General features: G+C 41.4%; 1 protein-coding gene across 2 annotated transcripts in view; it reads right to left on the bottom strand.

Moving 5' to 3' along the window:
- Positions 1-787: 787 nt before the first annotated feature.
- The window catches only part of TMEM200A (transmembrane protein 200A), a 45267-nt gene continuing 31732 nt past the window's right edge, over positions 788-14322 (bottom strand). For both annotated transcript variants that reach the window (XM_081187743.1, XM_081187742.1), the window contains one exon: positions 788-4877. In XM_081187743.1, the coding sequence (XP_081043869.1) occupies positions 3395-4861 (1467 nt within the window). In that variant the 5' untranslated portion in view covers positions 4862-4877 and the 3' untranslated portion in view covers positions 788-3394. The remainder of the gene's footprint in view (positions 4878-14322) is intronic.

The following is a 14322-nucleotide window of genomic DNA, read 5'->3' as shown; positions in this document are numbered from 1 at the left end:
AAATAAACCTTTACACATAAAGAAACACAAAGGAGACTTCCAGATCCAGTGTGGTGAAGTGGTTAAGAGCGGTGGACTCGTAATCTGGTGAACCAGGTTCACTTCCCCGCTCCTCCACATGCAGCTGCTGGGTGACCTTGGGCCAGTCACACTTCTTTGAAGTCTCTCAACCCCACTCACCTCACAGAGTGTTTGTTGTGGGGGAGGAAGGGAAAGGAGAATGTTAGCCACTTTGAGACTCCTTCGGGTAGTGATAAAGCGGGATATCAAATCCAAACTCCTCCTCCTCCTCCTCCTCCTCTTCTTCTTCTTCTTCTTCTTCTTCAGAGCTAGACAGATTTTGCTAGTGTTGGGTATACATTAAACAACTGAATGAACAGCGCCCCAAGACATGCATGAATGATGCAGAAACCCTGTGTAGTGCCATAGTCAATGTGGGATGTTGCTATCCAGGGATGCAATCTAAATGCAGTATTGTCAAAAATCTTGGTTAAGTGCTCAAGGCCCACACAAGTAATTAATTCTATTTGACTGAAGTTGGGATGCACTCAGTAATTAATTTTGGGCCCTCTGTTGTTTTGAATGTATAGTTCTGTCGTTCTTGTTAATGAGAAATATCTTTAGGAAAAGATTTTGCTCCTTTGTAAAACAGTAAGAAGCACCGATACTGCTAATTGTTATGTAGGGGAGGAAAAGGACCCACACCAAAGAATGATTAGTTTGTCCTTCCCTTTTCATTTTAACAGCAGAACTAATGAACGCCAAAGACACATTTATGATACTCGCGTAGTTTAACATTTGGTTTTTATTTTAAAAAAATAGCAAATATATTAAGAACACTGACCAGAAAGTTATTAAAAGCTTCATAGCAAAATATGTAGCCAACTCTGTTACAATATATAGGCTTGAGATTCTAACAGGTTAACACTATGCCTCAATTCACTGGGCAAGTAATGCTTTTGACAAAGAAACACCACATTGTTAGAATATGAAGCTGGACACTAAGGGGGGGGGATCTGTCATTTGTCTTTCACAGTCAACTGGTGTACAACATTTTTACATTTCTGATTGTTTAGGGAGAAGCTATTCAAATAATTCCTGAGTTATTTAGGTTAAGTGAAAATATGAAACATCTGCTAAAATGACCAATTAACAGTGATCCTATTGGCCAAACCACAAGGGGTGGAATGGGTTAGAATAGACTAGTTAGCAAGATTAGGGTCTAACTGCCTTAAGGCAATGTAAGGAAGTTTTCTGGTAGACCCATTCACACTGCTAATATCTTTAGCAATAACTTTCAACTTCAACGGTGACCCAACTGGAGGAGAAAAAAATGTCTGCTATCAGTATCATCATCTTTGCGGCAGTTCACAATGCAGTGCATCCCTGCAACAAGTAATGTTTTAGTTCTTGAAAACTGTGGTCAACAGCAGGTTCATATTTAATCTCAGCATCATTAATGAATTGCAGTACAGTGGTACCTCGGGTTACATATGCTTCAGGTTACATACGCTTCAGGTTACAAACTCCGCTAACCCAGAAATATTACCTCGGGTTAAGAACTTTGTTTCAGGATGAGAACAGAAATTGCGCAGCGGCGTGGCAGCAGCGGGAGGCCCAATTAGCTAAAGTGGTGTTTCAGGTTAAGAACGGACCTCCAGAACGAATTAAGTACGTAACCAGAGGTACCACTATATTTGTTATTTGAGTTCACACTATAACCAGAAAAAAGCTTTGTTGTACAACAGAACAACCATTCTCCACACATCATTTATTTAAATGCCATAACTACTTGAATTCACTGTCATCCCACTCTTTGACAGGTAGGGTACATACATATTGAAATTTATATCTCTGAAGTGCCAGGTATAGCTATACCATACCTCATACTTCTAAAGAAACACCTAAAAATGCTTTCTAGGTCATGTGGCCAGCATGACTAAACCACTTCTGGTGCAATGGAACACTGTGACAGAAGCCAGAGCGCATGGAAACCCCATTTACCTTCCCGCCGCAGTGGTACCTATTTATCTACTTGCACTGGCGTGCTTTCAAAGTGCTAGATTAACAGGAGCTGCGACAGAGCACTCTGTTGTGGGGATTCGAACTGCTAACCTTCTGATCGGCAAGCCTAAGAGGCTCAGTGGTTTAGACCACAGTGCTACCCGCATCCCCCTAGCACTGAGCCTTATTCAACCCCTAGCCCCAAAGTCCCACATTTAGAACAACCAGCTGTCTTAGCATCCTAGATCAGAAACCATATCATCTTTCTAGCATAATCCATCCCCTTGTCATCATAACAGAACTACAGACAACACTGGTATTCAGTTGATTATAGCAAGTTCACAAAAATTGTTTTCAATCAGCATAGTCTTTCTCGCAAATCAATATGGTAGCAGTTTTTACTAATATTAGACAATGCATTATTACTATCATATGTAAGAGAATTTCTTTGCGCACTCCCTGCTTGGTGTGCAACCTACAGAGAATTTCTTTGTGCATTCCCTGCTTGGAGCGGGGATGAGCTGTTACTACACAGATAATATGCTATGTGTTTATTGCACAGCAGAAATATCCTTGCAGATCATACTCATTATCTACTTTACACTTTGGATTCCAAAAAAACCCATGAACTAGTTTCACATGCCCAAGGGAAACTTTGACTCATTCATGTTGCTCAAAACACTAATACCCACATGGCACACCTCTTTTGAAAGCTTTGAACACAGGTTTTGATACAGAATAGAATCTATATAAAATAGAATCCTATTATTCCTTTGAATAGAATCCTGCTGATATAGAATTCTTTCTTTTAAAAGGAAAACAGTCAATTTTTCCACTGGATATACTGATGGGCTAAATTTGGCTCCACCACAGCAAACCTTCCATCCATCTCCATCTCCAGTTAAAAGCACCATTGTTAAGATGTTGCCATCATTGATGGCTCTGAACATTGAAGCTTATTCAGTCAGCTCGTATTGTTGACTCACAGTAATGAAAGATAGCATGCTTACACAGAAACAAAAAGAGTAATGACTGGGAGGAAAAGGATCTGAGATATGTTGAGCAGTGATAATATACAGTATTGCAATTGTAAATTAAGAAGATATCAATTCTCAAACCACCATCCAATTACCATCCAAGCACGAACACCATCCAATCATCACTATGCCAGTGCAGTGTTTTGATGAACAAGCTGCTTGACATTAAACACTTGGCACTGCAGAGGTGAAAAATAACACCTTTGCCAACACAAGGCCATTTTAATCGGGTAGAAACATTTGGTAAAAACAGGCTTGTGGCAGTTTCACTGGAAAACTAAACCAAAAAAGAATCACGTGTCAAAATGTTTTGTTTTGCTAAAAAATACTGACACATAAATTTTAGTCCCCTGTCAAAACGTTGTCTCAGAAGTTCCACGTTTTAGATTGTTACTCAAAAATTCATCATGTTCAAAACTCAAATTATTATGCGATCTGGAAATCATTTGAAGTTTTTCTTTGTTAGTAAAGTCCTTCTTGACTGTTGCTGATGGCACAAGCAGCCTGTCCATTGGATCTTCTTTGTTTTCAAGTTTCATATAACCTTTACTGTTGCTCCGGTCCAGTCTTGGCCAACTTGGGTGTTTTCTTTGTTCAACTTGGACAGTCAGAGTAGAAGGGCCCCTATCTAAGTCTAGGGATTTTGAGTGCACAGACAAAAGATGCAAAGAGGTATTAGACCCAAACTGTTTTCTGGCTGCACCAGGTGACAGAAGCTTTCCTGTACTGGGCCCAAGATTCATAGAAGATTTGGATGAGGAGTCTCCATATAAACTGTTTCTTGGTATCAATGTGCTGGAATGTTTGTACATGTCGTTGGTATGAGTTGATGGTATGGGTAGAGAGTCCATGGATAAATTTCTAGGCCTGCCTCTAGTGCTAACAGAATCCTCAGTAATGTTGTCTATACTGGGCTCATCAATAACACAGTTATTTAGTTTAATTACAGGTAACGTGAAAGCGTTGATGGAGGATGACACAATTGACTTCGTTTCACACTTTAAAGAGCTGCTACTCCTATCCTCCTTTGACTTTCCAGAGTGAGGGTAAAGGCCGAAGACTGAACCAGAGCGCTCAGTAAGCAAAGGTGGCAGAAGATGAGTAGCGTTTTTGCCATCACTCGCCGCAATTTCATCCTCCTCAGCACTGCTGTCTATTCGAAAGTTGCTTGCGTAGCCTGAGAAGGGTGCAATTGTATTTGCAGCCAGCCGTGATGCATAAGAGCTTCCGTTGTGCTTGACTTCATTCTCCCCCGCTAAGCCTGTGTAGGCCGCAGTTAGCTGCTTCTGTTCACTGATCCTCAGAGTATGTATGTCAATGACAGTGGAATAGATGTCTCTCATGTGTATGATTTTTGTCTCCTTGTCACGGTTTTCGTGGAGCATAGCATTTGCACAAATAAATATAAAGATTCCAATCCCCATAGTGAAAGGCCCCAACATTTTCATCTTATCAGAATGCAAGTGCTGTTCAAAGAAACGAATTATAATTCCATCTTCTTTTTCTATGACTTGGGTATCATTTAGGGGCAAGCTGTATTCGGACTCCGGAAAAGGCTCCTTTTCAGGCCAATAGCCAAGGATTGCCATAGCAATCCCCAGAAATGAGATAAGCACTCCCAGAACAAGGAAGAATCCTGATGGGGAGTAAAGTCGAATCTTGCCTCGGACCACGACTACATCTGCTCTGGGTCGGCGTTTTACTGGCTTTTGTTCTTCGGTAGCTGCTGATGTCGCAAGATTTAGATGATGCTGGGATCTGGCAGAGTCTTGCCGCTTTAAGGCAGCCAGTCCTGTTATGACGCCTCCTGTTGCTATCATAATTTTTTATTTTGATCTAGATGTGAATACAAGAAACAACAACAAACATTTCAATAAGGTAAATTAATAAAATAGGAAGCATTTCTTTTTTTAAAAAAGTCTGTATATTTTCAACCTGTCTCTTAGCCCACCAAGATCTACAAACCACAAGAATTAAAGTCCAAAAATTACCATTCAATGTTCTTCATAACATTGTAATTTCTTAATCACATAATGCCATCATGAAATTTCCTTTGAACTGGAAATCCCAGTTGTAAAACAATAAATGGTGTTGCAATATAGTAAAACAGGCAACAGGAGTTATACAGACTATAGAAATACTTCGTCAGAAGTAAGATATCTGGTTAAGAGAAAACAGCAACTGAAACAAATTTGTATCTTGACACCAATTTCTACAGAACTGTGAAGGTAACATGCTACCAATTGTTTACCAGGCTGCAGCAACCACACACCCTGCTCTAGAGATCCTCATATGCAGACGTACATTCCTCACCCACTGCTCTCTATAAGGATCTCTTGTGCGTAACAGATGGTTGGAACTGTCAGCTCAACAAACGTGTGGGGGGGGGACACACCTAGATTCAGTAATCACTGTATAAGAGTTACTTACAGAAATATAATAGTAGTATAATAACTATGGCAGCATTCGAATGACCCTTTTTAAAGTGACAGTGTAGAAATATGGTAAAGGGTACAAACTGTTGTAAGAATGTATTAGAAAATACAGAAAGAATAAGGTAACAATGAAGTACATTCAACACTAGAAAGGAACTTTACATCGGGTAATGATAGGAAGTCTACTTTACGTTAGTAAAAAGACAGGAAAAGGGAGACTGTACAAATTTAACCTAAGCTTATTTTTTGTAAATTCATAGAAGAATATTTGTACATGGACACTTTCTTTTTTGTTGAATTAAGTGTGTGTATTATTTATGTTATTCTTGAATTTCAATTTTTTTAAAAAACAAAACAAAACATTAATTGCATCCCCAAACATATGACCAATGCAGTCAGGGCCAACAGAACAATCCGCTCACCAGGAACTCATACCAAACGCTTGATGTAGGCCACTGCTTCTCCTAATGTTGTTCCATCCCATAATGTATATTGAGCATGAAAATGAACTTTGCTGGATCACAATGAACTTACTTTAGCTGGAAAAGGTGTCTGTGCAGGGTGGTGGTAGTCAGTTATTAGTTATTTTGCTTAAAAACGTATATTGTATTACACTACACTTCAGGTAGCCCGCTTGGCTCCCTACTGTACTACAGAGCTTAGGGCAAGCAAACAAGCTAGGAGACAGCTTGAATGTGAGTGGCGGGGGGGGGGGGAACGTCTCTGGTTGAATGCAGTCGAACACTGGTGAGGCTCATCATTTAGACTTCCTAGTGGCAGTGAAGGCATGCCTCCTCCACAAGAGTTCTGGAGGGTAGCAACATGAGAACAAGCCTTTTCTGCAGTGGCTCCCCATTAGTTGAATGCTCTCCCCCAGGGAGAGCCTTCATTACATATCTTCAGGTGCCAGGCGAAAAAAATTCTCTTCAAACAGCCATTCCGCTGATTAACATTCTGTGGCTTTTAAAATGTGTTTGCAGGAAGGGGTGTTATTGGCTTGGTTTTTTTTTGCTTTTTAATGGATTTTGTTTTCTCATTTTGTATTATTCTGTCGCGAACTGTGCCCTGGGATCTTCAGATGAAGGGCTGTATACAACCTTAATTGATAATAAACAGATAATTTATATTAGTTAGTCTGAAGAGTGCTGCCTTACTCATACATAGGTGCTCCAACACAGAGCTGGGAACTTGGTCACTTGGGGTTCCTATCTTTATGTTGGAAAAACCTGTTTAGCGTGGAGACTAGCCTTTTGTCCTGCACTATAACCAAATTCAGCACCCAGAACAGCAGAGATTTAGATATAAAACCTTATGACAGATGAGGTGGGGTTGACATAATAGATTCAAGGAAATTATGCTCCCATTATTCATACTGAAATCACTGAAAAATTAAAATGGAAGCAACCCAGTTTGCAAAGTAGGAAGAGGGGAAGAAAAGTGAGTGTCAGGGGAGAGGATCTCTACTCTGCTTGTTTTAGATTCTCAAGCAAAGGAATATTCTTTGTGGAAACAACTTTTGTATAACTTATAGGTACCTACTGCCAAACAACAGTACGGAACATATTGTGCTTTCTCTCTTTCATACATGTACGTATGTATGTATGTACAGAGCAGCAGTGTGTTTGTGTTTGTAACAGGGACTGGTTTCCGTGAGGTAAATAACATGTTGCTGCTCTGTACTTACTCTTAAGGAACAGTGAATCCTGCCTGGAGCAAGCATTGCAGATGCTTAGCAACAGGAAAGCACCAATGCTGAGCCTACAGACCTCTCAGTAGGAGTGGTGGTAGAGCATGTTGCCATGACAGCAGTAGCACAAGAACAAGCTCACTGCTGCTGGCCAGCCTCACAGCAGGGGCACAGAATTAAAACTTGGTGTATCTGTTGCATATTTACTGAGGGGCTTAAAATAGAGCAAAAATGCACCTAGCACTACATTTGTTAGGACCTATTCACACTTCCTGTGACTCCATGGCACATCAGTGTTTTAACTAGTGTTGGCTACAATAACAAAGTACAATGCCAAGTGTCTATCAACTTTCAGGAGTATGTAGTGGACATGAACCACAGCAGGGATGCAACTTCCTTGTACTTTGACTTAAATCCTTAGGTCAGAATGAGATGCTGCAGGCGATATACAGCTGCCCACTGAAAACAGAAGTCTGTTGCCTCTTCTCTCCCACTGTAAGGTTTAGTAACACAAATCTTATAATGAACTATCACCAAGCTGAGTTTTCCATGCCTCACACAAGCAGCCGCCGATGAAGTAGAGCAGCGGCAAGAGCACTAAGAACACAATGTTGTCATGCCACACTTTTGGGGGTAACACTTAACTATGCTACCAAACAGAAGAGGATAAGGTACTGTTCTGCTGGAAGTCCCCATCTCTTGTACTGTCTAAGTCCAGCATTAATCCTCATGCCTATCTGAAACAAAGCCCCAATACATGTAACTGCATTTGCTGAAATTCATCTCTTATTCTCTCCTCCCCTTCCACTGTTGTCATCTTCTGCAACCCCTTTCTCAACTAAAATTCGTTTGTAAGTTCCTTGAGGTAGGAACCTACCCTTTGTTTTTATTATTCTAAAATGCCATGTGTACTGCTGGTGCTGTGCAAATAATGCACAGTGAGTTTGGAAATATCCCCTTTGTAGCTTATGCATGTACTGTGGCAAATACACGGTGTCACATATATGGCGAGTCAGTTCTTAATCTACTTGGTTTGTGGGGATCTTCATACATAGTCTGGTCCTTGAAGCATGCTTCAATTAAACACATCATGCGTCCAATCTGCCATGGTATTTGATCAAGCTGCTTTAGATGCAGCAGAGAAAACTATACATAGCATATTCGGTTTTGCTAAGGCCTACGATGTGATATACAGCATCAAACTATGGAGGTAAGCTTTCCCCAGAATTACAGCTCCTAAAGCGACCATACTACTTTTAAGACTCGGGAGGAGAATTGCCACCAGCTCTGGTATGATGCCATGGGCCCTGCTGACACTTGTGGAAGGAGCAATGGCCATGCAAGCATTTGGGGAGCATACTGGGACCACCAGTTGGTAACCTCCATGAGGAGGATGTATTTGCAGCCCCAACGATTTGCAAGATGCCATCAGCCTCTTTTCAGCCCTCTGCAATTTTATAAAATCTCATAAGTGTGAAGTTCCCACACAGAGTTGCTGGCTTTCACAAACAGTGTCCCTGAATGAGTGGAGATAGAGTGGCCACTTACACGTATCACCAAATAGAGAGAGAGAGAGCAAGGGGTTTACATAAGATCTGCATATCTGTAGGTAAACATTTAGAAAGAATTATTATAATTTAAACAAAGCATAATTATCTCACTATTGCTGTTCAGGTATTGCTGATAGGCCACTTTTCCTCCTTCTGATGGTTCTTTGTCTTAAAACTGGTCTTGAACCCGACAGCCCTTCAAATGGAGGACTGTCCTTTGTAAAGTAGGGCACTCAGCCACCCTAAGCGAAGCCTGGCATCACCACCCCAAGGTGCTTCTGTGAAGTGAACCAGCCTACATTGCTAGATAATTTATTACAGAAATGCTAAGGATCAGGATCAGGCCCTTTAGATAGCAATTGTAAACACTTTAAAGGTACTTCACACACCACTTTCCCTCAAGTGGCTCTTCACAATCAACCAGAAGAAAAGCAGACAAGGACAAGTGCAGGTGGAAAGGAAACAATGGCCTGGAACTTGAGTTCTAGGAATGAAAGGCAGTGACAGAAAGGGACTTTCCTGCCTCCTCCTCCTCCTCCTCTTTGCCCCTCTTAAGCATTTCTGTTTGTTCATGGAGCTCAGGATCCAAAGCTGCATTTTTTATTTTCATGCAGGGTAAAAAGAATCATGACCTAGAAAGGCTTCTTTAGTACCAATTTCCCTTTCAATATTATTTTACTTCTTTCTTCTGTCACAAAGAGAATTGGATGCTAAGCAACCTCAGGATCACAAGCTGGGCTGTCTAATGCTTCTGACTTCATATACTTACGAATTAAGTATTCCTCCCTGTCTTTGTATTTATTTGTATTAATATTTTTAGGGTGTTTTTCCACCAGAGGACTGCAAAGTGTCACACAACATAACATTCATGGTGGGCAGGGAGGAACGACCACTTTAAAAATCAATACTGATATTTTAAACTTATTTTTTACAGTTTTATTGTTCCTTTTCCCTTCCTGACCTTTTCAACCTTCTCAATTGCAAAGAAGATGGGAAAAGGATAGTTGGTGGGGTGGGGAGAGAAAGTGATGTTAAGCATACATGGAAACAATTTCCGACCCCCTTTGTTGTGAGTGGGTGGTTTTTAATGTTGAATCATGGGACTGGCAGTGACACCAAGCCTCCTTTGCTAAAGCACAAACAGGATAGCACTTTAAGGCCCTGGACTGTGCATTGGAAGCCACGCCTCCACCTGCCCCTCACCTGATGTCAAAGTGTTATCTTTTGAGGAAGTGGTTCATGGGGAATGGCCTCCCGAGCCAAACTGGTACCCATGCTGGGCCAATTTTGCCTTAATGCAAGAAGTTCTCTACTCCTGTTGTACATTATGATACAGTTACAGTTTAGAGAAATTTGGAGAAGCTGACACCTGTTAAGTGCATCTGGAGTTGCCTGTAAAACTAGACGTTTTGGAGATGCCACAACTTTTTGAAAGGTGTCTAGATAGCTAGAGCTTTTGTAATAGGATGTAAGTATTCTGACTGCGCTCTTGGGACTATGATCTCTGCAAGACGACCGGGAAACATAGTGATGCATGAACATTCCCATCTTCAGCTCAGGAATGACATATTCCTATCCCCCCACCCTCACTGAGTGCTTTTGAAAACTGAAGAACTTTTGCAAGTACAGTGGACCCTCTGGATATAAATTAAATTCATTCCGGGGGTCCGTCCACAACCCGAAAAGTCCGTAGGCAGAGGCACTGCTTCTGTGTACTCACGGTGAAACCCGGAAGTATACACTTCCGGGTTTGCCACATTCGTAACCCGAACGTTACGTGTCCAGATGGTCCACTGTACTTGCTGGGGAGGGAATAATTCTTTGTCTCTTTGCAACTGAAAGTCAAGCAAATAAATATTGGCCTTGTATAAAACCTAATCAGACTAACTGAGTGATAATCAAGAGGGCATTCTATAACCAGGGTGCCACCACTGAAAAGACAATTTCCCTGATTACCTTCCACTCGATGATCTCTGATGTGTATGTTAAAACTCAGGAAGATTCGCATGCAAGGGACAATTCTTCAGGACCCTAGGACTCGAGCAAATTTATGTAGCATGTTCTCTCTTTAAAAGCCTTTTAAAAATGTTGTCATTACCCTTCTACATTGTAACACTTTCTTCCCTCACCTGCCCCCACACAGCAACTATTAAAAGACTGTCCTTTCAAGTAACATTTGTCTTCAGCCCCATCTGTAGCTGCAATTATATCTCGTAGTCTGTAGAATGCCATTTTTTACTATCTAGCCATTTCAATAAATGGAACAGAACAAAAACAAATAGGAAATCCATTTCATAAGAGGCACAAGCTCTGCTGTGGACTGTCCTAAGCTCTTTAAACTGTGACACTTCTATTTTGGGAAATAATCTTTGGGTTTTCAACCCTGATTTTCACATCCCAATCTGCTTTGGGTATGTTTTTGCCTTCTAAAACCCCCAACAAAAAATGTTTAGAAATTAATCTAAAAATCTTCTTTTATCCACAATATATTTATAGGATAATTAGATTAATAAGGGTGGGGGGACATTTCTCCTACTTATGTAAGGAGTGTTTGAAAAAGAAAGGTTAGGAAAAACTGTTAACTGAAGATGCATTTGCCTTTTTTTGCCAAGAGTGCAATTACTATTAGAGAAATCCTTTAATCTTACTCTAAAAATGGGAATGCACTTCAAATCTCAAAACTATACTCACAGCAAATGAGCAGAGGAGGAGCAGAGAGGCAAAGAAAATGACAGCACAATACAATGACATAAAGGGCAATAATAATAGCTCTTTCTAAGCAGGAGTGGCAGTTCCAGAAGACAATTTTTTGTGCATCATTATCTTTCTTACTAACACAGTAGTAATGCAGATAGCAATATTACTGTGACAGAACAAACAGAACTGGGTGGTCGACTAAAGAACATCCTTTGGGAACTGCAATGGTTCTAGGGGTTGCTCGTGCATAAATTGGCGCCACACATGGCTGGGTTGCCTGAGTGAACCCTTTCTGTCTGGACAGCCACTCGCCCGTGGCTGTCTCAATCGCTGGCAGAATCCGTCAGTGGGCGTTTCTTGAACTTCTTCCAGCAAAGAAGCTCTTTGACGCCTAGTCTCCCTGCGCGGAAGCCTTCTGCGCAGGGAGGGTGTGGGCAGCGGAGGACCCGTGCTCTCCCCGCTGGTCCCCGGTGAGGAGTCATGGAGCCACCTCGCCGATTCCCCCATCTGCCCCCCTTCTCCACTGGTGCTACGCTGATTTCCTTCCCCAGAAGATGTGCTGCTTCTCTCCCTCCCGGGACGCTCTCTGGAATCCTTCTGGAGCCCTCCCTCTCCCTCTGGTTCCGATGGCAGTTCCCTGACAGGAACCGTCCAGCATCTCTCCATTTGTCTGCTATTTGATGCCACCCCTGGATTTGCCTCTTGCCATTTCATTTCAACAGCACATTTGTAAAGGTAAGGAAAGCAGCAATTCCACCAGGAATTACAGAGTTACAGAAATACACAAACAGTTGGAGATGTTTATGTGGTTGCCTGAATTCTAATCTACATTCAACAAGGCCTAAGAGACAGGTGCAGTGTTTTGGTGGCTAGACAAGAAGGTTTTAATGGTTGCCAACCTAGCAGTTTGAAAGCACACCAGTGCAAGCGGATTAATAGGTACCACTGTGGAAGGTAAACAGCATTTCCGTGCACTCTGGCTTTCATCACAGTGTTCTGCTGCACCAGAAGTGGTTTAGTCATGCTGGCCACGTGACCCAGAAAGCTGTCTGTGGACAAATGCCAGCTCCCTCGGCCTAAAGCAAGATGCACACAGCAACCCCATAGTCACCTTTGACTGGAATTAACCGTCCAGGAGCCCTTTACCTTTTTAAACTAATGGCTGCAGTTAAGACATGGCCTCCAGAGTTTCAGGAAGGGGTTTCTCCCAGTGCTGCCTGGATATTTCAGGGACTAAGCCAGGAAACCTCTGAATGCAAAGCAGATGTTCTGCCACTGAATCGCAGCCCTTCCACAGGAGGAAGAGGAGCAAAAGTAAGGGTGGAGCAAAAAATCCAGGTGATATAATCTGGTAGAGTACTTTCACATGGTCTGCTACTGAGGGTTGTGCAAGAAGGTGCAGCAGCCTGCATCATATTCCATGATCTGCCGCTAATTAACTCATTAATGTGGTGGTGGTTTCCTCATAAAAATTTGTATACCTGGATCAAAGATCTGGATTTAAAAGCTGTACATTGTCATGTTCACTGACCAGTCCTTTATTCCTTTTTTATTTTCAGAACCTCTTTCTCTTAACTTGATTTTTGCACCACCGTTGTAGCGAATGCTTCTACCACTTAATTGTACAATAGGAAATACATTGCCACTGAGTTTACATTTGACAGGGGGAGCCATAGCCAATATTAGCTCTTTGCATGATATTCAGGTTTGCAAAGACACCAAAATCAAAATACATAGGGGAAACATGAAGGTAGAAAGAAGAGAGTTGGCATTGTCTATTGGATTTAAACCCCACCTTGTCTATAAACTCAATATATCATACATAGTTCCTCACCTCCAATTTCATCCTCAACCATGACGAAGATGAAATAGGAAAAATTGAGAGATGGTGATTGGCTCGAGGTTACCTAGTGGGTTTCACAGCTGAGTGAAGATTTGAATTGGGGCCTCCCCAGTCCTAGACTGATGCTCTTACAATGCAATCCTAACTATGATTACTCAACTATACGTCCTGTTGAACGCAATGTGACTTACAGGAAAGTGAGCTTAGGGTGGCAACCTTAAACACTACACCAGACTGGCTTTTTAAAAATGGCACATATATTCCACATACCTAAACTGCAAAGGCAAGGTAGTCATGAATCTAGAAAGCAATCACCACTTTATACAGTTATGAATAAGCAGACTTTAAGATACAGCAAGGGAATCAACTGCAAGTACTGAGAGAAAGTAAAACTACACATCAGTGCACCTTATGCAAGGATTGCTATGCACTATTTTGCAATTCAACTCTGAAAATGAAACCTGAAATTCTGATCCGAAAATTATTGTTGGGCTTCCAAAAACCCATAGTACTTTTGACAGATCCATTTACTGGTCATGCTTACATAAAGGGTATTACATATGTGCAAAATAACTTGCAGCTTTGTTGATTTTTAAAACTTTATTCCTCAAATGATCTTCATTGCCCCAATAATGTCACCTTTTAGTGCCATGCAATTTTTTGTTGTTATCAGCATGCCACATATGTGAAGGGACCTCTTGCACAGCCTCAAAATTCAAAATTGGCAGGTGGTGTTGTGGCTACAAATGAAATGCACAGCTTCCTAAAGGGAGGATTTGAGAGCATTTGATGACTTGATGCACATCTGGACCTACTGAAATTCAAATTGACAGCTAGATTTCTCTGCAGAAGCCTGCTGCCCAAGATAAGGGAAATAGAACTGAAGAATGGACTCCCTCCAGCAGCTTTCTGCATCTGCCTAACTTGGATTCTCTTATCTGTTGCCCAGGGTAATCTTCATTTTGGACATGTAAGCAAGTTGCATAAAAACCTGTCAGTTCACACTTCCCTGGCAGAAAAACTATTATTAGTTTACAAGGAAAGATGAAAGAGAAGATTCTTTCCGTGT

The sequence above is a fragment of the Podarcis bocagei genome, assembly GCF_964188305.1.
Source record: "Podarcis bocagei genome assembly, chromosome: 3".
Lineage (NCBI taxonomy): Eukaryota > Metazoa > Chordata > Lepidosauria > Squamata > Lacertidae > Podarcis > Podarcis bocagei.
This window is presented reverse-complemented; position numbering and strand designations above follow the sequence as displayed.